An 18,477-nucleotide genomic window follows, 5' to 3' on the forward strand; every position below is an offset into this window, starting at 1 on the left:
TTGTGTAGGGACAGAACGACAGCATGATGAGTGGAGAAAATACAAACACATGGAGACATTAATATACTGGGTTAAATATCTCCCTTCTCAGAGCAGGACACACCCCACTTTCTTCTTTAGAGAATATTAATCCTTTCCTGGTATAGAACTATCACATACTCATTGTAGAAAATGTGAAAAAGTACAGAAGAGCATTTAAAAAAATTCCCCATCACTGGAGCGCCTGGGTGGCTTAGCCACTTAAACATCTTACTCTTGGTTTTGGCTCAGGTTGTGATCTCAGGGTCCTGAGATGGAGCCCCAAATCCAGCTCTGTGTTCATCATGGAGTCTGCTTGAGATTCTCTCTCCCTTTCCCTCTGTGCCCTCCTGCTTGTGCTTGCTCGCACAAGCAGGAGGGCAATGTAATAAATACATTTTTAAAAAGATTTTATTTATTTATTTGACAGAGAAAGAGATCACAAGTAGGCGGGGGGGGTGGTGCGGGAAGAGGGCCCTCTGCTGAGCAGAGAGCACGATGAGGGGCTCGATCCCAGGACCCTGAGATCGGGACCTGAGCTGAAGTTAGAGGCTTAACCCACTGAGCCATCCAGGTGCCCCGATAATAAATACATCTTTAAAAAAATCCCTATCACCACCATATCCCAAAGATAATGATGGTTAGATAATCATAGATTTCCTTACGGTTGTTTCTGAGTTTTATTTATATTTTAGTCTGGTTATTTAGCTTAATATTATTTTATGACCAATTCTCTATGGCATATGGTATGTCTCTGAATAAAATGACTTCAGAATATTTAATCCCATCTATCTACCATAAATTTACTTAAAAAATCACCTGTTGTTGGATATTAGAATGTTGCCAGTTCTTCATGTGTACATGGTTATGTTATTAATAACCTAATATATATGCCTGTATTTGCATCCTTAATTCTAAAAAAATCAGAATTGTATGAAGTTTACATATTGATTTAAGAGGGATTGACTTTTTTATTTTACAATATTAAGTATTCCCTTCCAAGAACATATCCTCCTGTGTATTCAGTTGTATTTTGGTCCTGTAATGCTTGACGGTGTTCTGCCCAGAAGTCTTCTAATTTGTCAGATTTCCCTTGGAAAAGATCCCAGACCAACACTCTGGAGACCTGGATCTCATTTACTACAAACTTACTGTGTGACTTCGCACAAGTTGCTTGCTTATTCTTTTCCTGTCTCTCAGTTACTCATCTATAGGTAGGTACGCACATACATCTGTATAAGATTATATCTGGGAGAATAGTGAGGAATACAATTTAAATGCAGGTTTGTTTGTTTTTTTTAAGTAACTTATGACACAATGCATTCTCTCTCTCTTTTTTTTTTCAGGGTAAAGAAAAAAACTTACCAAGACGCTAATTCTCCACTAATCTTAAAATAAAACAAAAGACAGAAAAATGTAGGGTCCATGTCTTAATTTAGAAACACAAGTATCTTGAACCCACCCCTCATTTGTTTGGTTGGATTGGCCTAGGGGACTGGAGGTGCCCCTCCCCACCCATGGGGCACAGGGACCCACTGGGTGGGCCACGGGGCCAGCTGAGCAGGTGAGCTCTCTGGGGAAGGACTGGCATCAGCCTTGAGGGATGACATGTGAGAAATGTGGAAAGACGCTGATGTCAGGGGGCCTTGCTGAGCATGAAGGCAAGCCCTATTACAATCATCCCTCTTATGACGCCATGTTTGGACTCAAAGGCATTGGGTGGGGTGGAGCTGAGAGTCACACCTTTGAAAAAACCCAAGTCATGGAAACGCCATCCCTGGCTGCCCATCGGGTCACTGCCCTTCCAGGCTGATTCCAGACCTTATCTGCAGACATCCCATGCCCTCAATAAAGCTGAACACTCTGAAAAAAAAAAAAAAAAAGGAACACAAGTATTTTGGTTCCGTTTTTTGTCCTAAGCTATCTGGGCAATGGATGGGAGTAGAGAACTTAAAATGAATGACTGATTTTTTGTAAAACGGAGAGTATTTTATTAATATAAATGAGGATGGTGGTCATGATAAGCCTCCACACTCTCTAGAGATCTAGGAAGCTCTTGTCTTACCTCTGGGATGATAACTAGACCAAATATTAAGCCAAAAAGGACGAGGTTAACTCCATACATCCATCGGAGAAAGATGAAATATGATGCCACAGAAGAACCAAAGTGACCTGGCATAAGGAAAGGCAGCAGGGTTTAAATGTTGTGGAAGGAGGAAGATAGCATGACCGAGCTCTTCATGTGTGTGTGATGGATTCCGTTTTCATGTCAGTCTGTGGAACGGATGTTCCAGATAAATAACCTGGGGGCTCTGAGGGGCTAACCCATTTACCTGCGCTCCTGCAATAAGAAAATGAAGAAACAGGATTTAAATCTGGGTCTGACTCGCTCAAAGGCCATCCTGTTGTCTAAGACCACAGGTCCTGTGGAATAACCTGATCAGCTGGTCAAGAACACAATCCAAGCCCTTGGAAAACTCGTTAGGAAACCAGCTCAACACAGTTACACCAAAATACTTACTTTCAATGTCCTTGATCTTCATTTCCCAGGGTATACATTGAGTCTTGAAGTTATGGAAGTCTCTCTTAAACTTGACCCACTTCTGAAATTAAACAGGTAATACACTCAGTACATTAACAACCTGCCTTGGGGCCTGGAGGAACACACTGCAGGGACATGTTGATGCTGACACGTCAACACCAAAGTCAAGAGTGGGGCGAGAGAGAAGCCAGCATGGCACAGTGCCCTGTGTTTGCTGATAAAATTTCATGTTTGGACAGTATATATGTGAACTTAGGAATTCTGTATATACTTCTGGTTTGGGGGATCAAATTGGGTTAGCAACCTCTGGTGCAACTTTTTTTTTTTTTTAATTCTTAAACATTTAAAGGAGGGAAAAATCTCACAAGGCTTACGTTCACATTTGGCAGACAGCCAAGTGCATAAATCTGATAAGAACTTTGCTCAACCTTCGTGGTGCTGGAATTGGTAGGACCTCGACCCGTGGCTTCCATTCTTTTCCTGGTGAGAACAACGGCCTGTTTTTTTGGTTCTTGTTTCTGTTTTTCTGAAAGAAGTTAGGTGTTTTGCTTCTTTCCAAGGTCTGTTCTCAGCACCAACATTCAGAGTTGGTACCAGCTGGAAACCTGAGTAGCTGTCTGTCTGCTGACTGGGTGAAAATTTGTCAACTCTCAAGGGGGTTGCTCTTCCAATAACCGTACTCCCTGGAAATACATCTATTTGGAATTAAAAAAAAAACAAACTCATAGAAAACAGCAGACAAAGAGGTAGTCTGGAGAAGACCCTGGGATCAGTTTCTATCATAACAAAGGCCTCCTAAGGACTTGTTTGTAAAGGAAGTGGGGTTTTCCATGTAAAGTCACTAAAGGCTCAAAAGGAACATTTATCTGAAGGGATCAGATGCGTTTCCAGACCTGTAGGCTTTGAATGTATCCTGATGGGATGATTGCTATACAAGGAAGGAAGCACCTGTTGAAAAGGACGGTGGTCACAGGTGCAAAAGAGAAGAGGAGTGTGTAAGCAAAATCCTGGTTGATAACAATGGCAAAGCAATCCCTACAACAGGAAGAGGTATGGAGACTAGCATTGGGCATTCTAGTTCCACTGCTTTATCTACCTTCCCTAGCTCTGATTCCACACTCAAAATTCATCTTTGGTGGTTTATTTGGCTTTCTATTTAAGTCTGTCTGTAAGGAAAACTGCCCATCACCTGGGCTGTGAGTATTTTGATTTCTATGATAATGATTTGTGGTTGCAAGTTAATAGATTGGAATTGGGATTATGGTTAGCTACCCACATAAAGTAACTCTACTATCCAAAAAAAAAAAAAAAAAAAGGTGCTGCTGATGTGAATTCTTCATATTTCAAGTTCTCTCATGGTTATTTCTTCTTGTAAATTAATAATCCAGCACCTGGTTTTACCTATCAGTCTCAGAAGCTTTATTAATGTGATCCCCCCAACCCCGAGGGATGGATCCCCTGTCGGGTGCTGATAATATCAGTACAGAATATAGACTTGCAAGGCTGAGGGCCAAGACGGGTAATGAACATTACCAAGGGAGGCCCCTGGGGACAGCCTGCCAGTTAGCTGATTACTTGGCCACCATCTGACAGTCCCTCGGGGCTGTGGGCATCAAACAGTGTGTCCGGATTTGGGGCTTGGGAAATAAGATCTCAGTGCTTTCACCCCATCAGTTTTGCGAGTTTATAGTTTTTCACTGGAGAGGAAATGAATCTCAGATACACCGAAGCCCTTACAGATAAATGTAGAGAAACTGACAACAAACGGTCTCCATTCTTGGACAAATCGGCTAGTCAGCCGGACCTCTCAGGGGGGGTCCTGGGGGAACTAGACAGAAATGAAGAGGCTGGGCAAGGGCCTGTGATGGTCACCCAGGTTCAGAGGTTGAGCAAACATTTCTGAGGGTTTGGCTGTCTCTGTGCCACCCACCTTAGCGACCAGCATCCTACAGGCGTAGAGTCGCTTGCCTTTCCCCTTTCCCAAGGCTCCTTCATACTTCTCCACAAACTCTTGGGCCTCCCTGGTTAGGAAAAAAAAAAAAAAGGAGGCGGGGGTAGAGGCAGAACTGCAATTAATACCAAACCAAAAGAAATCTGAAGGGTTTTTACACTCTTAGTTAGAATGTAAGCTCCACGACGGCAGGACTCTTTGTCTGTTTCATTCATTGAAGTTTCCCAAATGCTAAGAAGAATGCTTAGTACATGGTAGGCACCCATAGGCAGAATTTGGGCCCCCATGAGGGTAGCTCCCTGGTGGCACACCCATGAATGGCAAAAGGGATTGGCAGACATAATTAAAATTCTGGAATTTAAAATATATTGTCCTGGATTCTTGGGAAGGGCCCAGGAGAATCACATGAGCCCCTAAACATAGAAGAAGGCAGAGAGTCAGAGAGAGAGACGTAGCAAAAGGAAAAGTCAGAGAAATTAGAAGCAAGAGAATTCTCCACCCTCTGTTGCTGTGACCCCTGGAGAGGAAGCCACATGGTAAGCAAGAGAAGGAAGCGATTTCTGCCAAAACCCAGCAAGCTTGGAAGAAGACCTCTAGCCCCACGTGGGAACCTCAGCCCTGCTAATACCTTGATTTTAGCCAGGTGAGACCCTGTGCAGAGAGAGAATGCAGCTGTGTCCTGCTGGACTTGTGGCCAGCAGCGCTGTGAGCTGGTAGATAGGGGAGTAGCAGCTCAGACAGTTGCACTGTGGCAGTGTGTTGTAGCAGCAATAGAAATAGACATGGCAAAACAGGTGAAGGAGTTAAAAGGGTAAAAAATTCCAGTAATAATGGCCAGGACTAGAAGAGATTATGCTGAGTGAAATAAATCAAGCAGAGAAAGTCAATTATCATATGGTTTCACTTACTTGTGGAGCATAGGGAGTAACATGGAGGACATTAGGAGAAGGAAAGGAAAAGTGAGTTGGGGGCAATCAGAGGGGTAGACAAAGCACGAGAGACTGTGGACTCTGAGAAACAAACTGAGGGTTTTGGAGGGGAGGAGGTGGGGGTTGGGTGAGCCTGGTGGTGGGTATTAAGGAGGGCACGTATTGCATGGAGTACTGGGTGTGGTGCATAAACAATGAATCTTGGAACACTGAAAAAAATAAAATTAAATTTAAAAAAATTCCAGTTATAAAATAACTAAGTCATGGGGAGGCAAAGTACAGCCTAGGGAAGATAGCCAATAATACTAATAACATTGTATGGTGACAGATGGTAGCTAGGCTTATAGTGGCGAGCGTTGCGTGGTGTATGCTTATGTCGAATCATGCACACCTGAAATGAATATAATTTTATATGTCAATTATACTTCGGTAAAGAAAAGGAGAATGAATACAACATTCAAGAGATTTGTGGACTGCATGAATGTTGAATGAGGGACTGCATAACCCAGGAAGGTTGGATGAGAACAACATGGATCAGTTTGTCTATTAGGTATTCTGGGGGGTGTGCTGGGGCTGGTGAGAAAGGCTCCTGAGAACCCGATGTTAAATATTCAGGAACTTGGCCACCCGGCTGTTAAACTGTTGGTAGCTTGAAATTGGCCACAGCGGGAGTATTTAGACAGTGGAAATCAGCAAATGCTGCAAATCAGGCCCCCTCCTTCGCAGACCCCAGAAAGCCAGTTTTTCATCAGCCCCTGGATAGAGCACCACAAATGGATGAGGAATGAAGTCCATTTCAGGGTGGCCCCGGGGCAGGTGGGGGGAAGGCGTCGTGGAGCTGTGTGTTTGGGGGCTATTGCTACAGCCCTCCCTGTATGCTACACAATCCCTATCCCACCTCCAAAGAGCGACTGCAGGCAGATCAAAAGCCAAAGTCACATTCTAACCTCAGGTTAATCCTGAAGCTGGTTTTATTCCGTTTTCTCCATATTAATGAGGCTGACTGTCTAGCTCCCGAGCCCCAGGGTTAAAAGCTGGTCTGTAGGGGATTAAGGCTCCTTAATGGGATCAGCTCCCTGTTTCCCCCCAGGCAGGACATGTCCTGGCAGCTATCTGTGGCTACCAACTAGGCACAGCACAAAAACATGTTTTCATGAAATTTGTATTTTTGTTCTCTTCCTGTATTTGACAAGTGGGCAGAGGCTCCTAAGCACTTGGAGTTTGTGAGTTTAAATGCACCAGCTTTTGGGGCGCCTGGGTGGCTCCATCAGTCGAGCTTCCGACTCAAGTCATGATCTCGTGGGCCATGGGATCAAGCCCCAACTGGTTGGATTCCATGTTTAGTGGGGAGTCTGCTTGGAGATTTTCTCCCTCTGCCCTTCTCCGTAGTCTCTTGCTCTAGAACAAATAAATAAATCCTTAAATGTGCCAGCTTTTAAGATTGGGGACTTCAAGTGAAACTTCCCAAAGTAAGAGCCAGCTCATGTTCCTGAGCTGTTGGGCCCAGCAGCAAATACTTCTCTCCTTAAGATCCAGACTCTGTGTCTAGACCCCCAGACAGTGCTCAGGAGATCAGAAGGCCATGCCCAGCAGTGGGTGCAAACTCCAGGGATTGTTCACTATGAAGAGCCCACCTGGTTTAAGAATTTTGGTGGACACAGCGAGCTTTTCTGGATATAGTGAAGGTACATAAATAGTAACAACTAACGTTTTGCAGAAAACTCCTTTTTAAACACGTTACCTATAATCCAGACTGTCCCGTTCTTCCTTACCAGAGAGGATTTGGTTTATAGAAACATTGGCTCCTGCCCTGTACTTCTCAATTGTTGCAAATCTTACTTCTGTCCCTTCCTTGTCACCAAGTGTCCTTTGAAGTTGGGGACTTCCCGCAAACTTGTCTCCCTTTTTTCCTCAGACCAGATGATATGTGGTAAATGCAGTGAAAAGGCAAAGAGAGGAGGAGGGATCTGTTGTTTTGAGGAAGAGTTTAGGGGTGTGGATCTCAACGAAGTAGGAGGGAAGCCCTGATGGTCAAAAGGAAGTAGCTAGGGGCTGGGGATGGCCAGAGGTTGAAGGTGGTCTGGGCCATGCTGGTTTGGGGCCTCCCTTTTTCCCTGTGCAATTTCCATTTTTAGTTGTGGAGACAAGAATCAAATAAATGCTGAGCTCACACTAAGTAGAAATTTGGATGGGCCAGGTGAGGATCTGTGTCCAAGGGCAGTGGAGGTTAACCAAGCATGCCTGGCTTCCATAGGTGGTGGTTTAAAATATGGTAGCAAATTGTTATTCTTCCCTTTAAAATGGAGAAGTAGGGGTTCCTGGGGCTCTCAATTGGTTAAATGTCTGACTTTTGATTTTGGCTCAGGTCATGATCTCCGGGTGGTGAGGCTAAGCCCCGTATCAGGCTTCTCACTCAGTGTGGAATCTGCTTGTCCTTCTCCCTCTGCTCCTACCTTGCACTCTCTCTCTCTCTCTCTCTCTCTCAAATAAATAAATAAAATCTTAAAATAAATAAATAAATAAATAAATAAATAAATAAATAAATAAATAAAATGGAGAACTGAATTCTCCTCCCCTGGAATGTGGGCCAGACTTAGTGACTTGTCTCCAATGAACAGAAAGTGGTAGAAGTGACTATTTATGACTTCTGAGACTAGGACAATAAAGGGTAATTGTGACTTCCTCCTCTTCTGAGGGATGCCAGCTGCCATGTCTTGAGAAAATTCAAGCAGCCTATGGAGAGAAACTGAGACTAACAACCACCAGCCCCAGTCAAGCCTTCAGATGACAGCAGCCCTGCCCAACATCCTGACCCAACCTTATGAGAGACTCCAAGATGGAACTGCCCCATTAAGCTGCTCCTGAACTCCTGGCCAATAGAAGGCAGTACATGTTCATTACTATTTTAAACTGCTAAGTTTACACATCCCTAGATACTGCACTGCAGAACCCAAACCACTTGGTGCTCACACATTTAGGTTTGCTATGTTTTTGTCTTAATGGATTGACACTTTTATCACTCTATAATATTCCTTTCTGTCCCTGTTAATTTCCTTTACTCTGAAGTTGACTTTATTTGATGTTTACACTGCCCCATCTACTACTTTATTTTGGTTAACGTTTGCATGGCATATATTTTTTGGTCATCTTTATACACTCAACCTATATATATCATCATATTTAAAGTGAATTTCTTGGGATGCCTGGGTGGCTCAGTTGGTTAGGTGTCTGCCTTCAGCTCAGGTCATGATCCCAGGGTCCTGGGATCGAGTCCTGTGTCAGGCTCCCTCCTCAGTGGGGAGCCTGCTTCTCCCTCTCCCATTTCCCCTGCTTGTGTTCCCTCTTTCTCTGTGTCTATCTCTGTCAAATAAATAAATAAATAAATAAAATCTTAAAAAAAATAAAGTGAGTTTCTTACAGACTGTATGCAGTTAAGTCATTTTTAAAATTACTCTGCCAGTCTGTCTTTTAACTGGTATATTTAGACAACTTACATTTATATAGTTATTGATATGTTAAGATTTAAACCTAATGGGGCACGTGGGAGGCTCAGTGGGTTAAACCTCTACCTTTGGCTCAGGTCACGATCTCAGGGTCCGGGAATGAGCCCTGTATCAGGCTTTCTGCTCAGCAGGGAGCCTGCTTCCCTCTCTCTCTCTCTGCCTGCCTCTCTGCCTACTTGTGATCTCTATCTCTCTGTCAAATTAATAAATAAAATCTTAAAAAAAAAAGATTTAAACCTACTGTTTTACTTTTGTTTGTTTATTCTTTCTGTTTTTCATTTCTATAATCCTTTTTCCTGAAAGTTACTTCAACATTTTTTAGAATTCCATTTTGGTTTATCTGTGATACTTTTCAGTGTTATCTCTTTGTATGGTCTTTTCAGTAGTTGCTCTAAGTATTACTACATATTACTGTATAATGTAATATGTAATGTAAGATGTGTGTTCCTTATGTCCCTTTATCCTCTCATTTATAATTGTCTTAAATATTTTCTCTACATTCATTGAGAACTACATTAAATGTTGTTATAATTTTTTCTTCAACTGTTAAACATAATTTTAAATACTCATGGGGAGAAGGAAAATCTATGACAGTTTCCAATATTTTAGCTCTTACCATGTTCTTCCTTCCTGATGTTCCAAGAGTCTTTGTTTTATCATTTCTTTTTTATTTAGAGAATTTAGCCATTCTTTTAGGGTTGGTTTGCTGGTAACAAATTCTTTTATGTTTCCTTCATCTGAGAATGTCTTGATTTCTTTTTACTTTAAAAGAAATATTTTATTTATTTATTTGAGAGAGAGAGAGAGAGAGAACATGAGCAGGGGGAGGGATGGAGGGTAAGCAGATTCACCACTGAATCTGGGGCTCGGTGCAGGGCTTGATCCCAGGACCCTCAGATCACAGCTTGAGCAAAGTCAGGTGTCCCGATTTCTTCTTCTTCTTCTTAAAGGATATTTTTGCTGGCTATAGAATTCTGGGCTAACAATTCTTTTATATAGCACTTGAAAAATTGTGTCACCTTCCTCTGTCCTCCAGGGCTTCTGATAAGAAATTTGCTTTCATTCTAATTGTTTTCCCCTATAGGTAATGCATTGTTTCTCTCTGACTGCTGGTAAGAAGTTTGACTATTATGTGTCTTGACATGGATTACTTTGGGTTCATTCCTTGTAGGGTTTCTTTCATTTTCTTGAGTCTGTAAGTTTTGCCAAATTTGAAAATTTTTAGTCATTATTTCTTTGAAGGTTTTTTTTCAGCCCCACCCTCTCTCTTCTCTTTTCTGGGACTCCTCCCCCTGACCCTCTCATACCCAGGGCAAGGGATATGGAAGAAACACTAATGTTAGAACATTTATTGTAGTCCCACATGTCCCTGAGGTTCTGTTCATTCCCCCCCCAGATTATTTTCTCTGTATTGTTTAGATTGGGTAATTTCTCTTGTTCTAACTTCAATTTCATTGATTCTTTGTGTTCTCCATTCTGCTGTTGAGACCGCTCATTCATTTTTTAAAAATTTCAGTTGTTCTATTTTTTACTTCTAAAATTTCTAGTTGTTTTTCTTTACATCTTCTATTTCTTTTCTTAGATTTTCTACTTCTTCATTAGTTTCATGTCCTCATAATTGCTCAGTGAAACACTTTTATGGTGGTTTCTTTAAAAATTTTGCCAGATAATTGTAGCATCTATGTCATCTTGGTGTTAGCATCTTTAGTTGTCTTTTATCATTCAGCTTGAGATCATCCTAGTTTTTGGTATGATGAGTGATTTTCAGTTGAAGCCTGGACACTTTGGATATTATAAAACTCTGGATCTTGTTTAAATCTTCTGCTTTAACAGGCATCCTCTGACTTTGGGTGAAAAGGAAAGGATACTGTCTGGTTCCTTCCAGATGGCAGTCCATGCTCCTCATTTGGCCCCTTTTGGCATTCAAGACTGGGTAGGAACTCTTCATTACTGCTGAGAAAGAATGGGAGTGTCCCTGCAGAGGGGACACTTGGCCCCAGTCTTGCAGGATATGTGGGAATTAGCCAGGTGGGCTGGCAGAAAGCAAAGATCAAGGCAGAGGCACCAGCTTGCTTGGAGACTCAGAGGCTCTCTGGCCTTGGACTTGAGCCTGAGATAAGGAGTCTTGGGAGAGGGAAGAGGGAAGAAGGCCAACATTGGCTGAAGATCCCTGCTCCAAGGAGAAACACATGGGCCTTTCCCCACGCTTTAGCCATTTGTCACCCATCCCAAGAGCAGAAGCTCTGTCCTCTGGCTGGAGGAGATGTCACACTTCTCCTCCAGGCAGCTAGACAGCCCTCAGGAAATCTCCCAGTCCCCGTGACTTCCAGCTGCCTGGAGATCTCATTTCCATAAGCACCTTGGTTGCTCTTTTTCCACTGTTAATAAAAGATGTGTTCAGGTGACACCTGAGTGGGGGTGAGGTCCTGTGAGGGTGACAGATGGCTGTTCTGTGCCCCCCTGCAGGAAGAAGAACCTGGCCCTGAGGGACTAGGGAGAAGAGTCTCAGGAAAAGAGGCTAAGTGGGAAGACAGCCACCGATGAGAGCTATCCCTGTCGCTGGAACTGTAGCCACCAGCCACAGGGGATGATTTAATTTAAATAAATTAAAATAAAACCCCCAAATCCGTGTCTCAGTCACACTCGTTACTCTCCAAGAGCTTACTGGCCACCTATAGCTGGTGGCAGGAGTATTAGTACAGATTTAGAGCACTCCCATCATTCCCAGAGGTCCTGTTGGGACACACTGGCTGGTGGGCACCGCAGGGACACCTTTCTTCCCACAACTGTGTAGGACACAATGTGGTCATTTGCTGGCATGGAGTAAGCTCTGTTCACCAGAAGCCCGACCTGTGTTTGTGCAACTAGCATCTGGGCGGTGCCTCTCGGAGGGGCAAACCGTGAATCCCAATGTGTCCAAATACAGCTGCCAGATTGTTCTACCCAATAGAGGATGAGGCATTTGACTTGAGCCGCTGGGAAACGCACGTGTGAGAGGAGCCAGGGAAAAGGGCTTCACAAAGAGGGAAAGGGAGAGGGAGCATTCCCTGCCCAGCCCTGCAGCAGAAAAGCCAAGAGAGTACTTGTGGGGGGAAATGGTAATGTTGGATGGTTTTTTGTTTTTTTTTTTTAAGTAGAAAACCAGAAGTTAAGCAATGTGACTCTCGCCCTTAGGAGACATGAGGCTCATAACGTGTGTGGCGTGCTGGCCTTTGTATGGAAGCCAGAGAAGGGCCAGCTGGAAACAGGAGTCAGGGGCTGGGGCCTGAGGAGGCCGGAACAATATTCATGGAACATGCTGGTGAGCTTGACCCGGGGTCAGTCCCTCAGGCTGCAGGAGTAGCTGAGACAGACCCAGTTCCTGCTCCCCACATGTAAGTGGGAGTGTGCTACACCTGGAGAGGTTCTGGGTGCCTAAGGAACATGAAGGGAGTTCTGACCTTGCAGAGGCAGAGGAAGTTCATAGAGAGCCCCCCAACGAAGGCATGTCTATGTTGGGTTGTGAGGAAGGCGCAGGAACCTTCGCCATGAAGGTGAAGGGGTACGGGACAGAAGAAACATCAGGCAGAGTGGCAGGGTTGGCTCTAGGCCAGAGCACCATGATCCTCATCTCGCCCCCCAGATCCTGCTTGGTGCTGGCCAACCGCAGGCCCTCTGTTCGCAGTAACGACTCCTGTTTGTCTGGGCTCTAACAGACCCCACTCAGGCACTGTGCTTGTGCTGGGGAGCAGAGGGACCAAAGCAGAGTGGGAGAGTGAATCCCACTTCCTCTCAAGTCCTCTTGCGGCGGACAGGGGGAAGGGGTTTGGGGCCCATGGGAAGGACTTGCGCCCTTTGGACTTCCAGAGGCCCCGGTTGACCACCCCTGGCTCACCTGAGCTCTCTGAGCTTTTTCGCCATGGGCCAGGGCTTGTTCCGCATGGTGGCGATGAGCTTCTTCTTGTCTTCCACCTGCTCCAGGATCCGGGCCAGTTCCTCCTCTGAGAGAGACTCCATTCCAGAGGCACGGGAGGCCAAGGAGGGTGATCTGGAAGGCAGAGCCGGGCAGAGCAGGGGAGAGTGAAAAGTTGGCAAGTGTCTTCAGGTGCTCTGTGGAACGGAGAGGAACCCACAGGCAAGGCAGGTGGGCTGTGTTCCCTGGCCTTCCCAGCGCTGATCACCCCTCAGAGGACTGCGCCTGAGCAGAAGCCCTCAGTGACTCCCACTGCCCATCAGAAGAGGCCATGCTCTGTCCTGTAGCCCAAAACACCAAGAGGGTTGCCTCCCCCGACTCCATTTCTCTGAGTCCTCCCCACCCACCACACTTGAGCACAGTGCTGCTCAACAGAAACGTAACCTGAGCCACGTGTTGTAATTTTAAATTTTCTAGGAACCATACTAAAATGACAAGGGGCGCCTGGGGGGCTCATTTGTTCAGCATCTGCCTTTGGCTCAGGTCATGGTCCCAGAGTCCTGGGATTGAGCTCCCCATCGAGCTCCCTGCTCAACAGGGAGTCTGCTTCTCCCTCTGCCTCTCACCCTGCTCATGCTCACTCTTTCTCACTCTCTCTCTCTCTCTCTCAAATAAGTAAAATCTCTAAAAAAAAAAATGGCAAAAGGAGGTGGGCAAGCTAGTTTTTTTTTTAAAAGATTTTATTTATTTATTTGACAGAGAGAGATTACAAGTAGACAGAGAGGCAGGCAGAGAGAGAGGGAAGCAGGCTCCCTGCTGAGCAGAGAGCCCGATGCGGGACTCGATCCCAGGACCCTGAGATCATGACCCGAGCCGAAGGCAGCGGCTTAACCCACTGAGCCACCCAGGCGCCCCGGGCAAGCTAGTTTTAATAATACATTTCATTGACTCCTATATGTCAAAAATTGTTATTTTAACATGTAACCAATATAAAAAATTATTAATGAGAAATTTTATATTCTTCTTGTACTGTCTTCAAAATCTGGTGTTCATCCCACAACTGTTGTGCATATCAATTCAGACGTTAAATTTTCCTTGAACATATTTCATCCATATCTGGATTTCAGAAAATTTGTCGTTGAAAAGGTGAATTTACATACCCAGGTTGTTTCAGACATACTTAGAAGTTTCCCAACAAATGACTCGAGTAGCCAAATGCCATTTCCCTTTGACATTTGCATCTGCATTGACAAAAGCAGTTTGCCTTTTATTTTTTAGAGATTTGAAATGCGCCGGCTTCAAAGTTAAATTGATTTCAAAGCTACAGCTGTCTCTCCGGGTTAAGTAAATTCACTAACTCTTGTGTTAACTCGGTAGTAATAACACTGAATTAGAATGAAAGGAAATTAGAAATTCAGTGTCTTGGTCTGCGTGGGCCACAGTTCAAGGGCTCAGCACAGGGCTGACAGGGATGGTACTGGACAGCACAAGGGGAGGGAGCATCCAGCCGGAATCCTTCTCCCCAGGTGAGGAACCCTTCTCCCCACGTGAGGAGCCTCAGCATCTCACAGACAAGATGATGTGTTCAGCTGCCACAAAATCTTAGTTCTTGTGTGTGCTTCTCACGCTGTCCTTCACTCGCAGACCAAGTGACTCTGGGAGGGACAGCAGCCCCCCCGCCACCCCGAGGTGAGGGGGCACAGGAAAAGGCTATGCCCCAGCTGCTTCTTAGCAAGTTCCATAAATGGAAACACCAGGATGTGGGCTCGACTTAGAGAACAATTTACAGGAGCCCCTATGAGTCTTAATTTCTGAGGAGCTCAGAAGAGGACAGAGGTGAGAGGAGGGGCCGACACTTCACTTCTGGGAACACTCGGGCACAGGAGTGTCTTGTCACACCTCAGACACACCCCATGATTACCTGCTTTTGAGTTTTTCCACAGGGGTTCCCTTAACCTGGGGGTGGGGGGGCTTCAGTCATTTCTTGTTCAAATGTCACCTGGGCTTCCATGACCGGCCAAAAAGCTTACCTTTTCCATGGAGAAACCCTGATGTCCCAGCACCCCCCAGGAAGGCATTTCGTTAAATCCTTTCTCAGATCCTATTGTTTTCTGCCTTGTCTTGTGATGACTGCTGCCCAAGGCCTCTCTCCCCTGCCAGACTCAGCACCTGGGAAACAGGACTGAGTCTTTTCCATCTCTCTATACCTGTCGCAGCACTTAGCTGAGAATGACATGAATGAACCCCTGTCTGTACCCCTTACTTTGCATCTGCCATCCAGACACTGGGAGTCTGTTTCTGGGTAGGGGGAGGGCAGCCTCCCTGTAAAGTTCAGGACACTCCAGGGCCCAATCTGCTTGCTTTAAATTCTCTTTCAATTGCTAAGGGCACCTTTACCCCTTTAGTTGATGTCCAAAGACCATTAGACAGTAGAAAAAAGCCCCAATCAAGCCAGGGATGGCTGGCATGGTGACAAGAAATCAGTGGGCTCTTTTGAGGGTCCCAGTTCCCTCTGTAAAGGCGGAGAGGTCCGGTGGAAGAGCCTAGAGCCCTGTGGGAAGGAACACCATTTTCACCATAACCCCGATTCCTTCAACTATTTCGAAAGCCTCCCCAGTCATTATCAAGAGGGATTCTTAAAACATCCCAAGAAGTGAGTAATGTCAAAGAAGGACAGGAAAAGTTGATGTTCCATCAAAATTTATAGCAAAGTTTAAGGGGGTAGGAGAAGAGTAAATGAAACAAGATGGGATTGGGAGGGAGACAAACCATAAGTGACTCTTAATCTCACAAAACAAACTGAGGGTTGATGGGGGGAGGGGGTTGGGAGAGGGGGGTGGGGTTATGGATATTGGGGAGGGTATGTGCTATGGTGAGTGCTGTGAAGTGTGTAAACCTGGCGATTCGCAGACCTGTACCCCTGGGGATAAAAATATATGTTTATAAAGCTTGAAAAAAAAAAGAAAAAGAAAAAAGAAAGGATGAATACCCAAGTTTTGTAGCAACATGGACGGGACTGGAAGAGATTATGCTGAGTGAAATAAGTCAAGCAGAGAGAGTCAATTATCATATGGTTTCACTTATTTGTGGAGCATAACAAATAGCATGGAGGACAAGGGGAGATGGAGAGGAGAAGAGAGTTGAGGGAAATTGGAAGGGGAGGTGAACCGTGAGAGACTATGGACTCTGAAAAACGATCTGAGAATTTTGAAGGGGTGGGGGGTGGGAGGTTGGGGGCACCAGGTGGTGGGTATTGTAGAGGGCACGGATTGTATGGAGCACTGGGTGTGGTGCAAAAATAATGAATACTGTTATGCTGAAAAAATAAAAAATTAATAAAAAAAAATTTATAGCAAAGAATGGACCAAATCCTGACTTGCTGATTCTATAAGCTGGCTTAGTCCACAGAACCCCATGTGCCAGTGCTAATGAGACAAAGGAAACAAAACAAATACCCCCTCCCCCCAAATCCCAAGTTTCAGGGCTGTTGGAATCCCCGACGGTCCTCTAGATCAATGCCACACATCACAGAAGAGGACACAGGTCCAGACTGGGGAGATGGCGTGCTTAAGTCCCACGATGACTGCTGCATCCAATTTTGTTAGTGTCTCTCAGTGCCTCTTCTGGAGCTGTGGTGAGTCACCAGCTGAAATTCAGGAGACTTGGGATCTTGTCCCACCTGGCTGCCATGTCACACACCCCCACCCTCCCCACCCACGCCATTGCTTCCACTCACACCTGCCAGACAGGGGGCATTGGCTCTGAGAGTGCCCAGGGGCCAATCTGCCTGGAATGACCAAGACCCTCATCCCATTTCTGCCCCAGGGCAGTGGACAAGGCAGGGACGAACAGAAGCAGCCCTCCTATACCGATGGAGAGGACCTCAGCCCTTCATCAGGGCAGGGTGAAGGGCCAAAGGAGAGGAGGGTGCCAGTCAAAAAAGGCACCTGAATCAGAATCACAACATACCTGTGTTTCTTTGGCCGCTTCCACATCTCCTCCTTTCTTGGCACCTCCTTTTCCTTCTTTGGGGAAGCTCTCTGCTCCTTGAGGGAAGCCCTCCCATCTCTCTTCCTCCTCCCTTCACAGGTCCTCTCTGTGGAGCTCCGCCCCTGTTCCCCCAGCTCTTCTCCGTGTCTCCTGCGCTCTGCCTGCTTCCTGCGGGGAGACCCCGGCCTTGGGCTGCCCGCAGCCCGCTCCTTCTGGCCAGGTTGAGCTCCACGCCTGTCTGCTGCAGCACCCTCAGCTCCGGGAGCCTGCTTCCGTGAGGGTCTCCTCCCGGACCTGTCACCTGCAGGGGGAGGAAATGGACAGTTCTGGCCTCACTGGCCTCCTGCAGGAAAGTGCCCCAGCCTGTGAGGAATCAGATGTCCAAGATGCTTTCTGGAGCTTATTAGCTCCAAAGGCCACCTCTTCCAGAAACTCTGGTTTGGGGTGAGAATTAATGTCTCCCTCTTCTGACCAGCTGGCATTTCCACACTCTTGCCTTAACCTTAGGTTAGAAACCTAGGCACATGCCTTTCCTCTTTTTGGGTGTAGCTCCTCGGGGTCAGAACTGAGTCATCTCCTGACCCCCCGGGCCAGCCAAGCACGGGTCTCTGTTTGGCAAGGCAGGACCACTGGCACAGGAAGGGCTGGGTGGGTTCCTTTGTCCAGGGGCTGCTGCCTGATGAGCTCCTCTTGCGTTTGAGTGTGTGTGTGTGTGTGTGTGTGTGTGTGTGTGTGTGTGTGTGTAAACCATGACTTCCAGCATTGATATGACTTCGAGGCATTGACAAAAGGCCTGGTTGAACGGAATCGACAGTATGAAATCTCCTCAACAGTTTGCCCAATGACTATGCTAACTACAACTCTTTGTATAAGCATTTACAAATCAAATGCTGGGAAATTATCATACAGTTCTGGTATTAATAGCCAACCTCTCTCCCACTCACTAGCTGGGTGTCTTGAGCAAGTCACTTGACCTCTCTGAGTCTCCGCTCATCTCTAACATGGGCGATGTTCATCCTTACCCTATTAGCTTCTTAATGAACACAGGACAGTGACTGACGTCTGAGGACAGATGTCATTACCCTGATACTTTTACCCAGAAATAAAATATATTTTGCCTATAGGAAAAACACAGGTTTCGAGCTAGACTGGTTTGCCTGAAAAGATCATTTCTACCCTCTTTTATCTCTGTAAAAGATGCACCTCAGTTTCTCTTTTCTGCTTTTCTGCACCTCAGTTTCCTCATCTGTATAATGGCTCTAGGAGCTCCCATTTCCTTTCTTGATTGGGGGCAGGGTGCTAATTAAAAACAGGAGTAAAAGTTCTGGCCAGTGGGAAATACTCAGCAAAGGCTCCCTCCCCTCCTGTCTCCAGCCTGCCTTGCCACTCTTGTGCTCTGAGCCCCTGCGTCCGAGTGGGCAGTGCCTAGAAACCGTCTTCTGTAGGGCACTCGTTCCCATTGCCCACATGGGTCCCCATCCAGCCTTTTCCACCATGGGCAGACAGATATCCCCAGCTGCATTGCCAAAGGCCCAACTTGGGGCAAAACAGAGGAGAAGTTTGCCACCTGCCATTCCCAGCAGCAGCTGTAGACTCTGGGAAGGTGGAGTCCCAGGTTCCCAAATTCTCAACTCTACCCTCCTCCTTATCCA

General features: G+C 45.8%; 1 protein-coding gene across 1 annotated transcript in view; it reads right to left on the bottom strand.

Moving 5' to 3' along the window:
* Window positions 1-18,477, bottom strand: part of TMC2 (transmembrane channel like 2) — a 63,603-nt gene that overhangs the window by 33,815 nt on the left and 11,311 nt on the right. Inside the window, exons 2-6 of the mRNA XM_047746971.1 lie at window positions 16,805-17,126; window positions 12,818-12,970; window positions 4,491-4,581; window positions 2,540-2,621; window positions 2,084-2,190 (exon numbers count right to left, since the gene is read on the bottom strand). Of these exons, the coding sequence (XP_047602927.1) occupies window positions 2,084-2,190; window positions 2,540-2,621; window positions 4,491-4,581; window positions 12,818-12,970; window positions 16,805-17,126 (755 nt within the window). The remainder of the gene's footprint in view (window positions 1-2,083; window positions 2,191-2,539; window positions 2,622-4,490; window positions 4,582-12,817; window positions 12,971-16,804; window positions 17,127-18,477) is intronic.

This window comes from Lutra lutra, chromosome 9 (assembly GCF_902655055.1).
Source record: "Lutra lutra chromosome 9, mLutLut1.2, whole genome shotgun sequence".
Taxonomy (NCBI): domain Eukaryota; kingdom Metazoa; phylum Chordata; class Mammalia; order Carnivora; family Mustelidae; genus Lutra; species Lutra lutra.